The 21920-nt window shown below is 67.1% G+C and overlaps 1 protein-coding gene across 3 annotated transcripts in view; it reads left to right on the top strand.

The window, feature by feature from the left end:
- LOC117653910 overlaps positions 1–21920 on the top strand; it is a 53797-nt gene that overhangs the window by 2075 nt on the left and 29802 nt on the right. For 2 of the 3 annotated variants that reach the window (XM_034399923.1, XM_034399922.1), the window contains exons 2-6: positions 5549–5960; positions 6033–6354; positions 15341–15413; positions 15785–16227; positions 16627–16881. In XM_034399923.1, coding sequence (XP_034255814.1) covers positions 5551–5960; positions 6033–6354; positions 15341–15413; positions 15785–16227; positions 16627–16881 — 1503 coding nt within the window. In that variant the 5' untranslated portion in view covers positions 5549–5550. Of the gene's footprint in view, positions 1–5548; positions 5961–6032; positions 6355–14759; positions 14909–15340; positions 15414–15784; positions 16228–16626; positions 16882–21920 lie in introns of those variants that run through there. The other variant, XM_034399926.1, reaches the window with a different exon arrangement.

The raw sequence follows: 21920 nt of genomic DNA, 5'->3' as shown, positions 1-21920 counted from the left end.
AGGTGCTGGCTCCAACGAGTCTCCCGTCTCCACTCCGGTGTACAGTGCCCCGCCGCGCCCCGCCCCGCCCCGCCCGCGGTGACGCACGGCCTGCACAGTGTGTCGGGGAAGGAAGGGTTGTGGCGGTGCTTCCGTGACCTTGGGCCGGATGCACCGCCAGTGTGTTTTTGTTGTTTTTCCTACCCCCGGGTCCTGGCTGGTCCTAGCTGGCTTCGGTCGAGTCGAGGCGCTCCAGGGCGTGGCCGGCGTGGCCGCTTTGGCGGTAATTACCCCCACTCTGGACAAGGCTGGCTGGCCTCGGCGTCCTCGTCGTCGCCCCCGTCCTCGCGGTGTCCGTCGGCGCCCTCATCGCCCGCTTAGGCTGACTCGCGGCGAACAGCGGTCTCCCTCGCACTCATCGGGCGTCCCGCAGGCCTTTGGGGGCGAGAGAGAGACGGGGCGACCAGACCAGGCTGCAGGGCGCTGCAGGGCCACGGCAGGGCCACGGCAGGGCCTGCGGGGGGATGCCGAGTTCGGCGGTTCAGCGCGCGGGGCGTTGCATGGCCGTCTGGCCGTCTCAACGGAAGCCCAGGGTGTGCTCGCCGCTCGCTGCAGGTCGTCAACAGTTCGATACGGGCTTCGCCTGCTTCGCTTCGTGCGGCCCGACGCTCGACGCCCAGCCCGGCCCGGCCCCCCTCGGCCCCACCTCCACGTCGCCGAGCCCCGCGCCCCAGTGCAGGCGCCGCGCGACCCGCACGACACGCCGGGAGTTTTAGAGTTTGTTCTTTTGGCGCGCGGCTGCACCCCGCGACTGAAGCGACGCGCGCCCTGGAAGCGACGTGGCGGCGCCGAGGCGAAGGCGAAGCACCGCAGGGCGTCGAGGGCTTCCTCCGCGCGGCGCGTCCTCGCTTTTTACGGCCAAAGCCGGAACAGCGCCGCGCCCGGCCGCGACACTGTCGAGCGAGTCGGTCTCCGTCGCACTCACGGGGCTCCCCGAAGGGCGCGAGAGAGACGGAGGGACAAGCCGGTCCTCCGAATGGCCCGAACTGCGGACACGAACGCGAACCGGAAGCAGCGGCGAGGATCGGAAAAGGGAAAAGGGCAGCGGTTTTGGAATCGATACATCGATAGACCTGAGCCGCACGCGCGTTGCGTCGCCGTGCCGTGCGTTGCCCTCCCCGGCCTGTTCAGCACACTGATTCCGAGAGGCGTTTGCGACGCTCTGTCTCTCTCGCACTCAGGGGGCGTCCCGTGTAGGTGCGAGAGAGACAGAGCGACGAAGGCGCCTCTCGGAATGAGTGTGCAGTGTGCAGGGCCTCTCAAAAGGGAAACGCCATTGTGAGTGTATATTTGGCTCGCGCTCGTCGTGTACAGTGGCGCGGTGGCGCGCTCGAGTCGGGAAGACGCGGCGACGGCGACACACACCGCCCTGGCCGCGTCTCGCCGCGTCTCGCCGACACGTCGGCAGAATGTCACCGCCTTTTTGCCGCCTTGCCGCCCCTTTCCCGGTCCCTTTTACCAGTGGCGCGACGGCAAGTGTTTGCAGCCGCCTTCAATCAGGCTTCGAGCCAGGCGGCATCTCTCGGACGCAGCCGAGTCGTCTTCGTCGCTCTGTCTCTCTCGCACCCATTCGGAACGCACTGCGAGAAAAGATCACGGTAAATCCTGTACTGATTACTCCAGACTTCACCGTACTTTATTTAACAGGCAAAACCGTCGTTTTTTTACAGGCAACTCCGTCCTTTTTTTACAGGCAACACCGTACTTTTTTTACAAGGAATCCCGTACTTTTTTACCCGGCAATCCCGTACTTTTAATACCTATCAAAAACTGCTATAATTTATTTCAGTCGGTCGACCCTTGTTTTTTAAGATTCAGATGTACATAACTGCTGAAGTCGGACTCCTGGACCCTCTTTCCGACCACTCGTTGAAAAGGTCTTGACGAGACCTATCGAAAGGTGCAATAAAATTTTTCAGTCGGTCGATCCCCTTTTTTCAAGATCCTGATGTGGACAATTCTTGGGAGCGGCCTTTGTTGGGACCAGATCTGGTCCTTCCTACGGCATGCACTGTACGAATGAACGGTAACTACTGATAAAAAAACTACGGAATATTTTGTAAAACAAGTACGGAAAATACTGTAGACTGTACGGTGGATACTGGTTTTTGAAGTACGGTAAAGTTTGGCAAAAAAATTATCCAGGATTTACCGTCATTTTTTCTCAGAGTGCGCCCCATGAGTGCGAGAGAGACGGCGACGAAAACAGTGTGCAGTCGTCGTGGATGCAGTCTGCGCTTCGGGGACGTCTTGGGACGGCTCAACAATCTGGCGCGGGGATCGGTGCGGACGGGCACGGCACCGCCCGCATGCGTCCGCCAGCGGCCACCCACACTGTAGAGTGGGCGGAGCGGAAGGCACTACCGGGAAGCGCCTCTAGACCAGTGGTCTGTGTGCAGCGCGAGGGGGAAATTTTCACTGGGTCCTTGTGGGCGTGGGCATCTGTGAACGCTACGGGCTAACAGTGCTCAAGTTCCACGTTTCAAATTCCTCTGGAAGTACGTTGCGGGCACATAGTTTGAAATCGAGGCCATTACGGCAACTCTGGAGTTTTCAGTTAGCCCCTCCATACCTCAACTCGAAATGGCGCGCGCTCAGCCGCCCGGCCGCGACCCCCCAGGTTGGGGACCGCTGCCTAGAGCACCCGACCACCACACTAGCCGCGCTTCTGACTACCAAATAAAGAATTGCGACACTGTGGCATGGCTCTCTGTGCGTAAGAAAAACAGACTGGGCCTGCCCGGCCCGGCGCGGCGGCCAAGATAAGCGGGTGGCCCGCCGCGCCGGCCCGCCAGCGTCTTAGCTTGAGGGGCCCTCGCCCTCGCCTGCCCTCGCCGCCTGGGTGTAGCGGCGCAGCCTGGCGCAGTCCCGGGCAACGAGGCTTACAGTGCGGCGGCATGCGGCGCGGCCGCCTGGCCCAGTCATGGCGCATGGCTACGCATGGCGGCTGGGCCGGCTGGGCCCCAGCTGACTGATTCCCCCGGCCGCGGCCACTGTCGCCGCTCTGTCTCTCTCGCACTCATTGGCGAGAGACCGAGCGACGGACGCTGAGCGGCATCGGTCCGTCCGCGGGGCGTCCAGGGGCTCGTTGGGCTGGTTAGTGCGGGGGCGGGGCGGGGCGGGGCGGGGCGGGGCGGGGGCACGGCGATGCCTCACCGCCACGCTTCCGCACCCTCAAGACACGGAAAAGCACTTAAATTTCCACGGCGGGGGCGCGGGGGCTGCCTGGCGTTTGGTGGCGGCGTTTGGCCCCGGCAGGAGCGCGGCCCGGCCATCCGTCAACGTCCGGCACCAGCGGGCACCAGCCACCCAAAAACCGGGATTTAAAAAAAATGGCCTGACAAAGGGACTAGGAGGGGCCATGGCGGAGCTGTGAGCTGTTTAACGTAAGAACACAGCCCTCCGGCCTCCGGTCGGCGGGGCGGCGGGGCGGCGTGCCCCGAGGCGTGCCCGCGGTGCCGGCTGACGTTCGGATCGCGGTTTCGTGATTGATGGTCCGGCGGACGCGATCACAAAGAAAAACGAAAATGGAGAAGGAAGAATAGATAAACTGGGCGGGAGGAAGAGAGAGAGAGAGGGACAGGCGCCCTTGGCGTTATCTCGCTCGCGCGGCACCGCGGCACACATTCTCTCCGTCTGGAGACGTTATCAGTGCCGGCAAGTCGAGGCGGCCGGGGAAGCCGACGGCTCGCCGACGGCCCGCCGACGGCCCACGACTTGAGCAGCGCGGCGATGAACCCGCGCCCCGCCCCGCCCCGCCCCGCCCCGGCCGCGGCCACGCCCCCCGTCGGCTTGCTGCCTGCCGGACGCGGCTTCGCCTCCCTCCTGGACCTTGTTTGTTCTGAAGCTCCGGCTTCGGCCGCCGCTTCGCCGCTTGGCTGCTTTGCTGCTTTCGGCGGGACGCGCGTCAAGGCTGCCTCCCTGGCATGGCGCCTGGCCCGGCCCAGCCCGGCGTGGCGCGGCGCCTTTATCTGGGTCATGCAGATTTCACGTCGGGATCCATTTTGGTCCGAAATTAGTTTCCCCGCTGCGGCGCTGTGCGGCGCTGTGCGGCGCCCCGCTGGTGTTTAATAACCCGGCCCGCTCATCAGAGGAGCGCTCCGGAGTCGCAGACAAGCCCCGCTGCGGGAAAATGAAACGGAGGGATGAATTTCGGAATGGAGGAAGTGCGCTGCGCGTGGCGAGCCGCGTGGCGGTGAAAGCCCGTCGCGTGTGACTCGGGGTAATGGGGCGGCAGCGGCCCGTCCTTCCGGGGGCGTCCCGCAACGCCCCGACAGAAGTAGCCCCGATAATGCCGATAATAATCATGATTAATATGCGCATGTCCCGCGGGGCGCGCACGCCGCGTCGTTACCATACTGATGGCGCCCCGGGCAGACACGGCCAGGACGCCTCCCCCGCCACCCCCGCCTCCCCCGCCTCCCCCGCCTCCCCCGCCTCCCCCGCCTCCCCCGCCTCCCCCGCCTCCCCCGCCTCCCCCGCGGCCCGGAGCGCCGCAACGCCCACCCCGCCGCACAGTGGGCCAGGTAGTGGCGGCCGAAACTCTAGACGCGTTTTGAGCTCCCCAAACAGGACTCGAACCGAACGCGCGACCCCACCAATGGATTCCTCGTTCGGGTACGCTGCGGCAGAGTGTCCAATCGGGCGGTTGGTAGCAACCGCTCGGTTTGTGCGCAAGAGAGACAGAAGATTCGGAACTAGCCGAGGCAGCCGAGGTGCATTCGGGCCGACTCCCGAACGGCTGCCGAACTCATGAGTGCGTCCGTCCCGCCGTCGTCAAATACGCAACGGTTGACGGGGAACCGCTCGGGCCTTCGGTTCGGTTCGGGTGTAACCGAACCGAAGCGGCCGGCGGGCGGTTCGGGTCTAACCGAAGGCATGCTCGGCGGTCGAACGGTTGCTACCAACCGCCCGATTGGACACTCTGCGCTGCGGTACGCTGCCAAAAGCACGCCACTGGCCGACAGTGGGGTGGTCGGGGTGGCTGCATCGGGAGCCCCTGCGAGGCGAGGCTAGGCAACCCGCTGGCCCGGCGCGCGTTCGGGCGGCCTGCTTCCACGGCGGCTGGGTGGCTGGCTGGCATGCTGGCGCGGCGCGACGCTTGGCCGCCAGGCTTGGCGATGAGGAAGGCGCGGCTGCCAGGCCAGCCATTCAGGAGATCGGCTTGTCGCTCTGTCTCTCTCGCACCCTTATGGAGATGCCAACGAGTGCGACAGAGACAGGGCGATGAAACGAGTCTTCTGAATCGCTCGGCAGGCATTGTGCGCTGGCCGCTTCCCGCTCCGCCCCGCCCCACCCCCGTGGGCGTGCGGCCGGCGCGGCCGGTGCGGCACTCGGTTGCCTCACGGCTCACGGTGTGGCGTGTATTATTGACGTGACGTGGCCACACACCGGCCGGCCGGAGGCGTGGCAAGCTGCACTGCACTGCACCGCGACGGTTGGCGAGACTCGCGCGGGACTCGTTGTCGCTGACGCGCTGACGCGCTGACCTTGACTCTCTCTGTTGCAGCCATGGAGGCGAAGGCGGCCGCGGCCATCACGGCCAGCAAGCAGCGCGTCAAGGACGAGCCGCCCCCGGGGCTGGGGGCGGTCCGCGGTCCTGGCTGCGGCGGAGGCGGCGGTGGGGGCGGCGGCGGCGCGACGGGCCGCACGCCCGAAGAAGAGGAGGAGGAAGGCGACGAGTTTGATGAGAATGACCTGTTCTCCGCCGTCAACTACAACACCATCACCTCGCTGGCCGCCCTCAAGGAGATCCTGGGCACGAGCGGCCAGGACGGCTCGGACACGGTGTGGTTCCAGCACTACTTCCTGAACCACGTCAACAGGCTGCCGTCCCGGTCGCAGTACCCGGAGTGGCGCCGCCTGTCGGAGTGCCCCGAGGAGGACGAGGACGCCCCGGAGACCAGCACTACATCTACCAAGTAAGCGCAGCAGGCGCTGTGAGTACATGAGCCGTGCTGAGGTCGTCCCTAACGCCCCCCTCCTGTCCACAGCACACAGCCCACGGTGACGGCGCCGACGCCGCAGCCGCCGCGCACCCTGCTGCCGGAGTCGTCTTCGGCGTCGTCAACGGCGCCCTCGTCGTCGGCATCCTCACGGCCTCCGCCCACGCTGGCGCACTTGTTCGAGCCGCTGTCGCCGCGGGGCGTGGGGCCGAGGACGTCGCCGTCGCCGCTGCAGTCACCGCACCTGGACAAGCGCTTCTTCGACCAGTCCCTCATCGAGATGAAGTCGCAGGCGTCGTCCTCGTCCACGCTGGACTACGACTCGACGGACGAGCTGTGGGTGCGGCGCACCGACCTCGCCAAGAAGAAGGTGAGTCCTTGTCCTTGTGCCTCAGCGGGCTGGAAGGCTGGGAGTAAGTGAGGACTCTCCAAGCCTCCCATTGTCCTTCGGCACGAGTCCCTTGTCGTCCTCGCTGCTGACTGGGCGAGCCGAGCCGAGCTGAAACCGCGGCGATCCGATTCGCGCCGGTGGGAAGTGGTTGTCGCCGCGGTGGCGGCACGGCGGCACGGGCTGGCTAACCGCAGACCGACTCAGAGAGTCGTTCTCGTTGCTCTGTCTCTCTCGCACCTTTACGGGACGCCCCATGAGTGCGAGAGAGACGGAATGAGTCTGCAGGGCGGGTGGCGAGTGGCGTCGCGTGTCGCGGGCCACGTGCTGTTGCGCCGGGTTGCACCGCCACTGCCCGCGGCACTGCCCGCGGCGCGCCGATCGATGCAGCCTGGAACAAAGGGACACGTCGCGCGTCGACGAACCGCCAACCTCGCCAAGCACGCCGAGCACGCCGCCATGCAGAGGGGCGGAGGGAGGGGGCTTCACTCCAAGGGCCACGCGCTGGGCTGTGCCGGGCCGGGCATGGCGTGAGGGTGATGGCGGCTCTGCGGATCTGCAGTCCCCCTCCCCCTCCCCCTCCCCTCCCCTCTCCCCCTCCCCTCCCCTCCCCCTCCCCTGCTCCGGGGACGCGTAGCGCCTCGGAGTGACGCGGGGCGAGATGGAATGCGAGCTGACGGATCGCATCGGCGAAATTGGCGGCAGGGCTCCAGACGGACACACGTCGCCGTCGTGCCCTGGCGGCCCTGGCACGCCAAGGGCGCGGAAGGGCAGGCCCTCGTCGCTCTGTCTCTCTCGCGCCTTCGCACCGCCGCATGGCAGCGAGAGGGACAGAGCGCCACTGCGTGCGGTCGGCCAATCAGGAGCGTCCTTTTTGGCGGCAACTCGGCCGGCTCAAAGGCCCGCACAGCGCAGGCCGCGTTACGCCATCCGCCTTCGGGGAAACCCCCAGCCCTTTTGCCCTGGAAAGGTTCGGCACACTCGGCCGCCCCCACCCCGCCCCACCCCCGCAGCGCGGAGCACGCCGCAACCCCCAGGCGGCACCCCCAAACTGCATTATACCTCCCCTGTTGCAGCCCCCACCCCTTCTACCCCTTCTCCCCCTCCCCCACGGCCTTGGCGACCCGCGCCGGGCTGCGCCGGGCGGGGCGGCATGCTATTAGGGCCCCCCGAGACGCGCGTGGCATCCGTTACGCCCCTGCAGCACGCCGTGGTGGTGGTGGCGGCGGCGGCAGCGGTCTGTGACGAATGGGCGTCCGAGGCTTGTCCAGCCAACCCGCCGGGGCCCCGCCGGCGGCCGCTGTCGGCCGTCGGGCTGTCCCGCCCGGATTTAACACCCCGCTTGGTATTGCCCGGCCGGGCTATCCGTTGGCGTCGGCACTGGCGTCGGATTTCACGTCTCGGCCTTGAACCCCGGCAGACTGGCGCGCCATGAGTAACGGGATGGCTGGAAGAAGCAATCAGCCTTACCTCTGCAGTGTGGCGGCGAGTCGGCCGGAGCGTGCCGCCTGGTGCCGCGTCGTTCGCCGCTCGGCGCGCGGACGGTCGCCAAGGGGACCGGACACACGGGCTGTTGGCTTGTCTGGCCGTGGGGCCGTCTGGCGTGGTCTGGCGCGACGTGCAACTTTGGACAAGGACCAGCTAACAAGCGTGCGCCACCGCCCCGGTCTCTGGGGCCTCTCGGCCGGGCGTGGGCACAGGCCAGACGCAGAGCACTCCCTCCGTCCGAAAGCATTTCTTCTGCCCGAGAGCACCTCTCCCGCCGGAGACCATTTTGCCTTTGCGATTCTGCCGAAAAATGTCGCTCGGTCGACTCTGGCAGTGGAGTGCAGTGCAGTTGTCCTCGCTAGCCTGGCCTGGCGCCTTGAAGCTTCCTGATTCAGAACATCGCTGTCTCTCTCGCACTCATCAACTGTTCCGCACGGGCGCGAGAGAGGCAGCGACGAAACCACGCAATCAGCGAGCTTCGGCCCGGCACGCCAGGGGTGGCCGACCTGGGCGCGGCGTGGCGCGGCGCCTGTGCCGCCTGTACACTGTGTGCCGTGTGTGCTTGTGTGCACGTCCAGAGGGCGGCCGGGGCGTTGGGCTCGGCAAACAAAGAAGATGACGCGCTGGTGGACATCCACCCCGTGAGCGGGGCGCGAGGCGCGAGCGCGTCCGCCCGCACCCTGCAGGGCATGCCGGCGTGCCCTGGGCCGTGGCGGTGACGGTGACCTTGGCGGCGCACCCCTTGGCGCACCCCGCCGCCGTCACGCACCCCGCAATCAGCGGACTGGTTCCGAGCGTCGCTTTCGTCGCGCTGTCTCCCTCGCACCCGTAGGGCGTCCCCTAAAGGTGCGAGAGTGACAGAGCGACGAATCTCGGAATCATTCTGCAGCCCGGCCAAGGCGATGTGCCGTTCGGCCGTGGAGGCAGTTAGGCCGCCAGGCGCCGCCATTCCCCGCGGCGCGAACCACAGGGACCCTCCCTGAAGGCTGCTGTTCGCCGCCGACCCCGCTGTGTTGGCGTGGCTCGCGCTGGCTGCATTTCCGGGCCGTGTTTTTGGCGCGCTTCTAATCCACTCACTACACCAGGCGGCGGGGGCGAGGCCGGCCGAGGCGGGGCGGGGCGGGGCGGCCTCCCCTTCCAACCCAGGCGGCCCCTCGGACCCTCGGCCCCTTGCAACCAATTCCGACGCCGCCACGGCCACCGGCGCCGTCCTTGTGAATGGCTGGCCGGCGGGGCGGGGGCGGGGGCGGAGGGGGCGGCGTTTGGCGTCACGTCGTCGGGGGCGGCGCGGCGTCGCGGCGGCCGAGCTTGGAGCTGCTCACAGTGTGGAGTCCTCAGCATGTGGCGCCGACCGGCAAACACGTCTGCCCTGTGACAACGGCGACGACGAGGACGGCGACGAGGACGGCGGCGAGGACGGAGGCGAGGACGGCGACGAGGACGGCGACGAGGGGCGCGTGTCCTCTTGGAATATGGATGGGCGGTGCAGTGTCAGCCCGACAACTCAATCGGCCGGCCGGCCGGCGGGCGGGCCTCCCAAAACAAACACTCACACACATGCACGCGCACTCGCACACACGCACACTCTCACACACGCGGCGGCCGAAAATAGAAGAAACGCTTCAGGATGTTGCGCGCGCGCCCCGACGACGAGCTGAATTGGAGCGCCGTGACTTGGTCGTGGTAATTGATCGTGGTGGTTGTCCCCGAGTTGTGTGCTGCTGGCTTGCTGGCGGGGCGGGGCGGGGCGGCGCCGCGGCGACAGTATCAAGCGATCCGCGCGGCGGGACGGCGGGACGGTTCCTGTTGATTGGCGGCAATTGGCTGCCCCCCCCCCTTCTCCCCCCTTCCCCTGGTGTAGTGACACGGCGTGCCGCCCGGCGTGCCGCCCGGCGTGCCGCCCGGCGTGCCGCGCCCTGCCGCGAGGAGCGTGGCGCCGCTCCGCTGGAACCAGAGCGGGGCCCGTAAATTTGCGGTTCAAATTTCAGGGGGCGACGCGACGCGACATCGGCTCTCTTTTCGGTGTTGTCCTTTGTGACGCTCGCCAGGGTGACCGGTCGGCCGACCCGGAGCGGGAGGAAAATCGTTACCGTGCCGTCCCGTCGTCCCGTCGTCCGCACGGCCGTGAGTTCGAATACCGACCGTTGTTGTTTTTGTTGTGGCTGGCTTTTTGCCGCGCCCCGCGCCGCGCCTCTGCGCCAAAGCCAATCAATAACCCCGAGGCAACAAAATAACGAATCGAGAGCCGCTAGCCGCTGATGAGCGCGCCTTGTTGTGATAACCTTGGCGCGACGCGGTCCGGTCCGGCGAGGCGCGCTGCGCGACGCGACGCGCGAAACGAGGAGAGAGGAGAGGAGGCCGCGTGCGCGTGGCTTGACGCTGGCGGTGGGCGGCTCGGCTGCAGCTGCACCGGTAGCCTAGGACCGCCACGCCCCGCCAGCCGACGCGGCTGCCACTGCCCCGCCGGCACACTGCCCTCGCCGCCGTCACCGGCCCCGCCTCCCCGGCGACAAGGACTGGCTATTAAAAGTTTGGCACCTGTGAACTTGACTCGTCGACTTTTCTGAAAGGCGCCTCTGTGCCCCTCCCCGGCCGGCCGGCTCCGGTTGAGTGCCGAGTACTGTACCGGGTTCAAACTGAAACGAGACCCTCAAAGCAACGCGCCGAGGCCCCGCCCGGTGCCAGCCGGTGTGGGGTGGCCCGCACCGCGCATCGCGCCAGCCCGAGAGCGCCTGCGAGGTAGGCAAAGTCCGCCTTCGACGCACAGCTGTGCGCCGGGCTGCCTACCCCGTCGTCCTGCAGGCGCTCCGCTGGAGGCCATCAAAATCCCGGGTGAGTTTTGAGCCCCAGAGCGGCTAAGTTGGACTCGAACCGAACGTTTGATCCCACCAATGGATTGCTCTTTGAACGAGGAATTCATTGGTGGGGTCACATGTTCGATTCGAGTCCTGTGCAGCGACTCCGGAGCTCAAAACGCGACTTCAGTTTTGGCCGCCGCCTCCGCCGGTCTTCTGGCCCACTGTGCATGGCCCGCCAACTATAGGCCGCCCTGTCCGTCCTTTCGCCTGTCTGTCTGCCTGTCTGTCCGCTCGGATGCGGCATGTGTATGGATGAGTGGCGCCCGAGATGATCCTCGCAGCCTCGCTGCCGGACCCCGCCCGTCCTTGGCCCGCTGGCCTCGTGTCGTGGTGCCGGCCACGCGTGCGTGTCACGCCCCGCTGCGCGAGGCCCCGCTGCAGGCCGTGCAGGCCATGCAGCGCATGCAGCGCGTCCCCGAGGCCCCGCCGCCGCCCCGCCCCGCCCCGCCCCGCCCCGCCCCGCCCCGCCCCGCCCCGCCGCCGCGAAGCCGTATGCCGCTCGCGGAAACGACGTGCACTTATGCGGTAATGCCGCGACGCCTCGCCGCGTCACGCCCCGCTAGCCCGCCACCGTCGTCACGGCAACGAGGAGCCGCGAGGGACGGGGCCGGTCGGTAAGGCACGCCGTGGCACGCCGTCGTCTAGCGGTGCACCGCCGAGCGGGGCCTCCACGGCGGGCTTTTTAAAAGGCATTTGTGACCGCCGGCCCAAAACACGATTTTTCAAAGACATTTGTAACCGTTTTGATCAACTTTGCGGCAATACTGCTCCCAAACTAAGGCAGATAATCGCACTCCGTTACAAAGGCATGCTAAAGGAAGGTCCAAAGACCAATTGCCCGTTGAGGGAGAACGAAATCCCGCCTCGGATCAGACACCGTGTCTGCTTAAAGTCGGCCCAAAACACGATTTTTCAAAGACATTTGTGACCGTTTTGATCAACTTTGCGGCAATACTACTCCCAAACTAAGGAAGATAATCGCACTCCGTAACAGAGGCATGCTAAAGGAAGGTCCAAAGACCAATTGCCCGTTGCAGGAGTACGAAATACCGCCTCGGATCAGACACCGTGTCTGCTTAAAGTCGGCCCAAAACACGATTTTTCAAAGACATTTGTGACCGTTTTGATCAACTTTGCGGCAATACTACTCCCAAACTAAGGAAGATAATCGCACTTTGTAACAAAGGCATGCTAAAGGAAGGTCCCAAGACCAGTTGCCCGTTGAAGGAGTACGAAATACCGCCTCGGATCAGACACTGTGGCTGCTTAAAGTCGGCCCAAAACACGATTTTTCGACGACATTCGTGACCGTTTTGATCAACTTTGCATTTGCATCCCGTCCCAGCGTGCGGAAGTGCCATCCCTTGGGGCCTCCTTCGGCCGTCGCCGCGCTGCCGCCGCGTTGCGTTGCGCCCCTCCGTCACGGCCGTCACGAGCAGCGCCCGGCAGCGCCTCGGCGGCTGGGAGTATCGCCGGACGCGGCGCGCAGGGGCCGCTAGATGGCGCTGCGACAGTGGCGGCGGCGCGGGGCCCCGCGCGGGGTATCGCCTCCGCGTCGCGGCGTCGCGGCCGAAGGGGGTGTGTCCCTCATGTGTCCGAGCGACCGCGCCACTGACTGATTCCGAGACTCGTTTTCGTCGCTGTCTCTCCAGCACTCATGAGTGCGAGGTAGGCAGCGCGACGACAGCGAATATCGGAATCAGTCTGCCGCCGCGGGTCTGTATCTTCCGGTCTCATTCTTGTTCACGGCGAACGCCTTCGGCTATTTCGGACCCGGGCCGCGGCGTGGCGCCCAAAGGCTGCGCGCTGCGCGATTTGGCGTTCTTTGTTCCTTGGTGTCGCCTTTGCGGTGCAGCGGGTTTGATTTACGCGGCGGGGCGTGGCGGGGCGGGGCCACCGCGGTCCTTGGCTCGCTCCCCAACTGACTCCGAGAGTCGCTCTCGTCGCTCTGTCTCTCTCGCACCTGTAAGGGACGCCGCATGAGTGCAAGAAAGACAGCGACGAAAACGACTCTCAATGAGTCTGCCGTTTCCTAGACGGGCATCGCTGCGCCTGCTTCGCCGCGGTGCCGCAGGGCTGCCAGGTTGATCCCGCCCACCCCTACACTGTGATTCCGCCCGTCGCTGTCGTCGCTCCGTCTCTCTCGCACTCACGGAGCGTCCCGTCTGCGAGTGTGCTCGGAGTGTGGGGTGGTGCCGCCACGCCGCCACGTGCGACCCCCTTTCGCTGCGGCCCGCCCCGGGCCCGCCGATCACCGACAAAGTGCACGGCATGCCACTGCGAAAACGGCCAAAACAAACCCCCAACCCCAAGCCACTGCCGCCGCCGCCGCTCCGCAAGGAGGAGAAGCGGAGCGGACACTTGGAGCGCAGCTGGGGCGAGGCAGGCGAGGCACGGCCGCCGGCCGGGCACAGCTGCTGCCAGAGCGCCAGAGCGACGTCTGGCTCTGACATGACCCTCCTCTTCCTCTGCCCTCCCTCCTCCCCCGCTCCTTCTGTAAACAGCGCGACGTTGCAGAGCGACGCGAAACGCGTGTTTTTTGTCCGCTGCAGAGTTTGCTGCTGATGACGATTAATCCGCTTGCCCGCTTGTGCTGAGTCCGCGGGGCTGGCTGAGCTGGGCAAGGCGGCGACCGACGCGGCCGTTGTTTGGCGGACCCGCGCGTATTTCGGCCATTTCGGCTTTTCCGCGCGTCGAAGGTCGACGGCGGCCGAAGAGGGAACGAGGACAAAGCGCGAATTCCAAGTCTCATCAAGCCCTCGCCGGACTCTTGCTCGCCACTGGCCCTGCAGGCTGATGCCGAAGGATCGATCTGTCTCTCTCGCACCCGCGCGGAACGCGCCATGAGTGCGACAGAGACGGAGCGACGACATGATCCTTCGGAATGGGACGGCAGGGGCCGTGGCATTGGGCCGCGTGGTGGGTGGCTGTAACCGGCTGGAACAGGCTGGAAGTGCAAAGGGGTGGTCCGCAGGGGTGGTCCGTAGTGGTGGCCCGAAGGGGTGGCCCCACCCTGCAGGCTGCGGGGGCGGGCCAGCGCCAGTATCTAGGTCAGCACCCGCCACGCCACCCTTACAACTTGCCGCTCCCCCTCGGCTTGGCCCCCGGTGCTACGCCATGGCTACGCCGCTACGGTTCTCCGGGGTGGCGCGCGGTGTGGGTGAGGCCGACCTTGGTGCACCCTTGCCCTGTCCTGCACCCCAGGCTGAGCCGGGGAGGCTGACGCGGCAGGCCGACGAACACCCGAGACACAAAGGGGACCACTTAACCCCGCGGCAGGGGTGCTGTTAGCGGCGCCCCGCCAGGCCCACCAGGCCCAGGCCGCGGCCCGCCGCGCAGCCACGTCGCCTCGGCCTCGGCCGGCGGGCGGGGCGCGGGGCGCGCTCAAGAACCAGCAGCGTGGCGTCGGGTTCACGTTGACGCCATCCCCGCCGGCTCGTCTAGTCTGGCCGCACTCCCCGCACCGGGAAGACGCGCCGCCCCGTCGTGGCGACCAAGTGCCCCCGCGAGGCCGCGTCGCCGAGTCACCGAGCCCTCCTGGACGTCGAGAGGGTGACGCCGTTTATCGACCTGCCCCCGCGTCGCGTGTCGCCTCGCTCTGCCTCGCTCGTGCTCGCCCTTCTGGCACGCGTCGACGGGCACCCTCCGCTCCGCGCCGCGCCACCCCCTGACTCCCCCCGGTTGCCCCCAACTCCCAGGCCCCAACTTCACGATTATTCCCAGCCATTTGGCTGTGAAAAGTGGCGCTACAATCGTCCCGTCTCGCCTCTCGCCTCGCGCCGCTTCGCGCCAGAGCGGTAAACAACGGCCAGCTTAGCGGCGGTGTGGCCGTTTGGCCGTCCGAGTGGCCGACTGGGCGTGTGTCGGTGTGAGCGTGGGCCTGGTGGGCCTACCCAGGCCAGCCTTGCTCCCCGGCCGGGTGCTTGGTGCTCGCGGCGCTCGTCCACCGCCAGTGCGGCAGAGCGGTAGTGCGACCGCCTCGCCCGCCTCGCCTGCGCCGCCGAGTCGAGATAGCGGCCGTCCCTACAGTGTGGCGGTGCGTGGCGCCGTGATAACCACAAGGTGGACTCGTGGACCGCGGAGGCTGCTCCTCCTGCTCGCCCTACTCCGAGTCCTACTCGCCCTGCTCTGGCCGCCCCAGCGACGCCATGCTGCACGGGTGGCGCGCGCGCGCCAACAGCCTCATGAAGGTACGGGGGAGGACGCCGTCGTCGTGCACCTCGCCGTCGACGCCGAGTTCTTCTCGGGGAAGCCGCGGCGAGTGAAATGGGTGGGATGGGCGCGTGCTGTCGCCTCTTACTGGAACCCGATTTCCCTGCTGCCTGCCTTCCTGCCTGCCTGCGTAGTACTTTGCCCTGATTGGCCGCGCGACGGCGCCGTAATCGAATCCCATCCCAGCAGAAGCACAGCCCTGCCGTGCCGCGCGCCGCGCCGTCACGGTGGCGCGGTAGGCACCCCGCCGCTCGGAGTCTCAGAGGCAGGGGCACGACGGGCTGGCGGAACCTTTGCGCTGACACTTTGTCTCCCTCGCCCCTCGCCCCGGCATTTTATTTTATTCATTTCGTTTCCGCGACTCCTCTTTCCTGCTGACTCAAGTGTGTCTTCTTGTTTCCTTGTTTCAGGAGCTGGGGTCGCAGCCGCTGCCGACGATGCCGCTGGACGACCGGGACGAGTCCGGCCACAGGCCGCGCGCAGGTTGGTATCCGCTGCGACGGCCGCGGCGGCGTGGCGTGTGGAGTCTCTGCGCCGCGGGGTACCGCCGGCCGACGGGTACCCGGTAGTGCGCGCGGGCCGCCGACAGAGCGCGCCGTTGTCCACTCGTCATTTGGGGCTTCCGGCGCGGTCCGCCGCGGTCCGCGTCCGCGATGCCTCTCGACCACGTGGGTTGTTGACGCCGCTCGACGCAGTGAGCGTCTTTTTTTTGCAACCGGTTTCCGCAAGTTCTTGTTTGGCTCTGGTTACGAGTCACGCGTGCCGCGGTGTCCTGCGCAGCGACGCGACACATGTCGTTGGATAGGATAAGGGACCCAGGGCCGTTGCTGACCCCGATGTTGATGTTCTTGCAGGGACCTGGGGCACGGCCGCAGGCCGCATGGTGCCGCCAGGGTCGGCCCCTCCGTCGGCGCCGGGCTCCAACCCCTCCTCGGCGCCGGGCTCCAACCCACCCTCCAACCCGCCGTCAGGGCCGCCGTCGGCCAAGGGCTCCAAGACGTCCATCGCGTCGTCCAAGACCTCCAAGCAGCGGCGGTCCGCGTCGCAGGAGCGGCGGCGGTCCGGGGACGACGTGCTCATGGCGCAGCAGGCCGTGTTCGCGGCCGCGGCCAAGGCGGCCGTCGCCTCCTCCACCAAAACGTGGACGGCCGCCATGACGCAGTCGCCCACCAAGAGGCCCACCATCTTCGAGGCCTTCCGGCCGCGGTCCAAGTCGGACGCCAAGGAGGCCAAGCCCAAGGACCCCAAGGAGCACAAGTCCAAGAACGTCATCTCGCAGATCAAGAGTGCCATGCAGGTGAGGCCGGCAGCTTAGTCGCTGTTCAACGCTCGCGTTCCCAGTGGCCTGCCGATTGGTCGGCAGCGGCTGAGCGCGCGATTCCACTTGAACGTCTTGATCAGAGTCTATGTGCTTGCACGGCGAGTCGGCCTGTGAGGCAGTCAAGCCCTCTATGGCTTTGCAATGAGTGTGGGCGTGCGTGTCGCGACTCGCGGCGCGGGGCTGCTGAGCCTCGGCTCCCCGCCCCCGCCCCGCCTCCCGGCCCCTTAATGAACCCGTTTAATGCCTTGTTCGTCCAATTGAGTCACTCGCACCGACGGCCTGCTCGGCATGGCGGGGCCGGCCGCTGTGCGCGCACTCGGCGAGCTTGACGTGCTGTCACGGGCTGATCCCCTCCCCCTGCTTCGCATGTTGCAGCACTCCCTGATGTCGTCGCCGTCGTCGAGCCGCGGGGGCTCCTCCACGTCGACGAGCGGCTACTCCTCCAACGAGAACACGCTGACGGGCGCGGGTGCCGACGGCGCGGACGGCGCGGCGCCCAGCAGCAGCGGCAAGTCCAGCAGGCCGAGGGCGGGGTCGGACTCGTCGTCCGGCAAGAACGCCGTCACCAAGGTCATGGACATGTTCCGCTACCGCTCCAACTCGGCCATCTCATCCGAGGACAAGATAAAGGTGAGTTGGGGCAGGGGCAGGGTAGGCCGACCCGTCGGCAGTCGTGCGCGCGGCGTGCCTACCACGCGGGGGCTCTGCCCTTGACCACCGGGGACGTGGACGCGGGGCTGGGGCGAGGTCGCCGTCAGAGGGTGCGCGGACATGTCGCGGCCCTGACCTTGCCCCGCATCGCGTGGCGTGTGGGGAGGGGGCAGTCACAGTCGCGGGCAGCGGGGCTAGCCAAGCGTGGGTGGGTGCCCGCGGTGCCCATGTCACACGCCACGGCCAGGGAGCCGGGCCGGCCGCCGGATCTGGTGTCCGCGGCGCGCTCCTGGACCGTGGCAGAGCGGCGGAGTGGGCCCGCGGGCTGCTGGGAGGAGGAGGGGGGCGCTTTCGACACGCCCCGTGGTGGCCCGTGACGGAACTATTTGGAAGTTAAGTGACTCGGGGCGGAGAGCTGCGAATTGTGCCGCGCCACGCCACTGCTCACAGCCCAGCTCGCTTCCCCGTCGCTAAAAATAATTAAGGTCCATGGCATTCCTAGCAGTGTGGGGTGGGACTCCGGGACAGGTGCGCGTGGACTGCTGCGTGGACGGCGTGGACGGCGTGGACTGTCAGCCGGGTCGATCGGCGGCGCCACGCGCTGCTGCCGCTGGCTGCCCCGGGCAGGCCGGACACGCTGGGCCGGTATGGAATGGAACCGGCCGCCGAATGCCCGAATTGCTGTCTGGCGTCCGGGCAATGCGGTCCTCATCATGTCGCTGGCGCCACGCGCGCCACGAGGCTCAGGCCCGCGCGGCTCGCCGGCCCAGCCCGGGGTGGTCCAGGCCGCCAGGCCGCGGCCTTGCACCTGCAGGAAGTGGAGCCGCAGTCCCACCAAAGGCCTAAAGGCTGCCAAACGCCCCGGCCACAGCGGCCCTGTTTGGCGTCCGTTTTCAACAGTTCCGACTCGTTATTTTCCGTGGTGCCCCCCCCCCCCCACCCCCTCCCCGCGAGGCGTATTCCAATGCATGCGGGCCGAGGCTCGATAAGTATGCGGCTGAATCGGATTATTAATTGAAGGAGAGGTTCGGCCACAGCGGTGCGCGCCGCGGTGCCGCTCGCTTCGAGGAAAGGGAAGGGAGGACCGGGAATGAATGAATGAATTGGTGATCGGGGGCCGAAGGCGGCCGAAGGGGAGAGAGCCAAGGTTGGGAAGGGAGGGGGGGGGCAAGAAATGCGCTTCCATTAACCGGATGACTCACTCCCCAGGAAGGGACGGAGCAGAACACACCAAACCCGCCTCGCGTAGACGACTAATCACACACACACACACACACACACATACGTGCGCGTAGTCGTGGGATGCAAATTAAAATGGAAGCAGACGACGCGGCTTGCTTCCTCAGGTGGCGCGGTGTATTTCTGTCTGGCCGCGGCGTTCGCGGCGTGGCAGGTGGCGGTCCGTGTTTGCACGTCCTGTTGTCGGGCGCGACGCGGCGCGGCGTATGGGCACGCGCGCGGCGAGGCGGGCTGCGTCGCGTCGCCGTCAACCCGGAGCCAGGCCCCGGCGCCGCCGGCTGGCACCGCCGATGTCGACGGCGTCTTCGTGCGGTGACCGACGGTGGCCCGATGAGGATGATGAGATTCTGATTTATGACGGAGTGTTAGCGAGTGCCGCCACACCTGAGCGGGCCGCGGCCACCGCGTCGTCGCTGCGCGGCGGGCACGGGGCACGGCGTGCGACGGGCTGTAGTACAGGCCTATGGGGGCCCCAGCCCGCCGGTCCCGCCGGGTCCCCGGTAGCCCCGTCCCCGTGGGCCCGCTGCGCCGCGCCGCCTGCCTCGCCCGCAGTTCGCCCGCCGCGCCGCCCGCTGCCGCCGGCGTCCCGCGCCGCACCGCGCCGTCACTTCACTTGTCCGCGGACCGCGACACGCGACGCGAGTGCGCGAGCGCCGGGCCGATCATCGCCGTGGTGTTGCCGCGCGCCGCGCGAGGCCGTCGAGTACGTCGGGGCGATGCGTGCCGCCGCCCCCCGCGGCGCCCACCCCGCGAGTGCAGCCAGTGCAGCGAGAGCGAAGAGTGTCCGGGCGCCGTCCTAGGCAGGACCTTGGGAGGGTCGAGTGGGTCTTGAAGGCGGCCAGGCCTCGGCCAGGCCGGCCCGGGGTTCGGCCGCAGCTTATGAGGAAACAGCTGCAGCGCGCGCCACCGCCTCGCCAACAAGCTCGCGGCCCCCAGTGCTGAGGTCGTGGGTTCGACTCCCGGCCCGCCTTCGATTCGCGCAGACGCCACGACGTCGGTCTGCGCAGACCGCAAAGGACTTGGTCGACCTGTGTCGGGCGGTCGCACGGCCGCGCCACCTGCTGAATCTGCAACCCCCGCCCGCCCCTCTACGCCCCGCCCACGGGAAGCGGGCAATCAGTGCGGAGCACTGCAGAGGCTGCGCGCTGCGCGGGGCGGCGGGGCCGGTTCGAGTTGATAACGACGCGCCGCTGTCAAGTGGTGCTGCAGGCGCAAGGTGCGCGTCAAAGACAGTCAGAGACACTCAAAGACCGTCGGGGAGCTGCTCACTCAGAGCCAGGGCGCCGTCAGCCCGTCGAGTCGCCGTGCTTCGCACTCTGGCGTCGCAAGGCGCGGTGCGTGGCTGCGTGGCGCCGATAACGACGTGACTTGAGGCATTCTCAGAGGCTGCAACCGCCCTGCCTCCGCCTGACAGCGCCTGACTCTGTCAGACGGCCTAGTCCTCCAACCGGTCCCCCGGCAATCTGCGCGGGGGCTCGGCACCCACCGCGCCGCCGCCCTGCCCCTCGGACGTCCGTGTGTGTGCGTGTGTCTGTGTGTGCGTGCCCGCTCTTGTGTGTACACAAACATGTGTGCGATTATCATCTTCCCGCGTGTGTTACGTGGCTGCCGCGCGCGGCGCGAGGCGGCGCGGAGCAGCGCGGGCCTTAATGTATTCAGGGGTCGCCGGTGCTTGCCACCAGAGGCCACCGTCGTCGTCGTCACCGCCGCCCGACTCGACTGCACGCCGCTAGCCGCGTAGTCGCGCCGCCGCGCCGCGAACCACCAAAGTTGGGTCGGGTCGGATTGGATCCGCGGACGAGAGGAAGGGGCGGAGGGAATCCATGAAGCCCGGGGGCGTTTTCCTCCGACCGTGAGGGAGACGTGGGTGTGTGTGAGTGTGTGTGTGTGTTAGGTGTGCACGTGGTCGCGAAAGGGTCGCGCAGTCGTTGTCGCGGACCGGCGGGTATTTCGAGCCGATGCGCGCAAGTTATCGCGCCATTCCCAGCCGAGACTTGCGGGCGCCGAGCCCAGCGCCTCCTCGCGGCGCAGGCTGCAGACAGCGATCGGCAAACCGCGAGTGCGGCGGGCGGCGGCGGTCTGGCCGTGTTGACGTCGGGGACAGATAAAGGCAATTGCCGGGATGGGCCGCGCGACACTCATTGACAGGTGCACTTGCGGCGCTTAGGTGTGTGTGTGTGTGTGGGTGGGGGGGGGGGGGAGCCCGCCTGCTTGCAACTTTGAAATTACAATGTTGTTTACAGGGCGGCATGCCGGCGTGGCTGTGGCGGGCGGAGGGCTTGAGAACCCACCCACCAGGCGACTAGCGCGCCGACTAGGGACTAGGTCGGACTAGGTCCGCGGTGGCCGCGACCTTCGGCACGGCGGCAACGCGGCGGCACGGCCCGGTGGCAGCCTTAAGGGGGGCCGGCCTCTCTCAAGGGTTTGGACTGCACGGTGGCGGTGACGCACAGCGCGGCTGCCCAGTGGTCTGCTCTCTTTCTCTAGAGAGCGCCCCACGAGTGCGAGAGAGACAGCGGCGGAGGCACTGTTGGGCGGGTCGTGCTTGTTATTCGCAGGCACGGTGTACCGTTCCGCGCGGCGGCCCCGAAGGCCTCGAAGCACCGCGACGACGACGACGGATCGAACTGCGAATAACGTCACGTGATTAATGGGCTGAGAAAGAGAGAGACAACAGAGCCGTTCCGAGAAGGTGCACAGCCAGTGTATTCTCGTCCGGGCAAAGAACGCGCGCGCGGACCGACTCGAGACGGCGGTGCTAAACCTGAAGCGCCGAGACAAAAACGAAACGGAATAGTGCACATTTGACCGACCGGTATTTGAACCCGCGACGCCGGCATCGCGGTGCATCCCGCGCACGTGTGCGAGTGCGTGCGGGTTTCCGTATCTGGAACGCGACAACGCGACGGGACGCGCGGCGAGGACGTGGCCGACCTCTCGCTCTGCGGCGACGCGGCGACGCTGTCCAGTCCGCCAATCCGTCAGGCCGGCGGGCAGGCCGGCCGTCACGCGTCATCGTGTCACGGCGGCTGTCACATCGCGACGGACGCGGCGGACGCCGCTGAGCGGCGCTGTACGGATTCGCATGGCACTCACGTCGCTCTGGCCATCATCCTCTCATTCCTCCGCGGCCTGCAGACTCATTCCGTCTCTTTCGCACTCGGAGAGGTGCGAGGGAGACAGAGCGACGGCAGCACTGTTCAGAATGATTCCGCCGCGGGCCGAAGCCGAAAGCGTGCAGTGTGCGTGCATGTGCATGTTTGCGTGTTCAATTTCGCCCCCCCTCCTTCGCCTTCTTTTCTCGTGCGGCGCTCTCCGCGTGGAGTATATTAGTGTGTACAGTGCGGGAGCGCGGCGTGTGTTTGCAAAGTGGTGCAAGTCGCGGGGAGCCCTCGCGTGTGTCAGTGTGTCAGCCTCGCGTTGCCTCAGGATGGTTCAGACACCCGCCCCAAACCCCAAACGGGGCTCAGGGGGAGCCAGTCGGACTTGGAGGAGCTCACCGGTCTGCTACGCCACCGCCAGCGCGGCCAAGTCGAGTTGATTACACTGTAGTGACCCCGGCGAGGCGACCGGCCGCTCCTGGAAGCCTGGAAGCGCTGTTCAACTTCAACTTCAACTTTGCCGCCACGGTGGAGGGTTCCTCTTGCCGGCGGCGGGGCGGCCGGCCAAGTCGGCCCAAGTTGGCCGGCCGAGCAGAGCGATCCGCGGAGCCCGTCTGCGGCTGGGATTCGGAATCCGGGGTCCGGAAAGGAAAGCCCCGGAATCCCTCAAGTCGGCCT

The sequence above is a fragment of the Thrips palmi genome, unplaced genomic scaffold (assembly GCF_012932325.1).
Source record: "Thrips palmi isolate BJ-2018 unplaced genomic scaffold, TpBJ-2018v1 HiC_scaffold_8, whole genome shotgun sequence".
NCBI classification, from domain to species: domain Eukaryota; kingdom Metazoa; phylum Arthropoda; class Insecta; order Thysanoptera; family Thripidae; genus Thrips; species Thrips palmi.
This window is presented reverse-complemented; position numbering and strand designations above follow the sequence as displayed.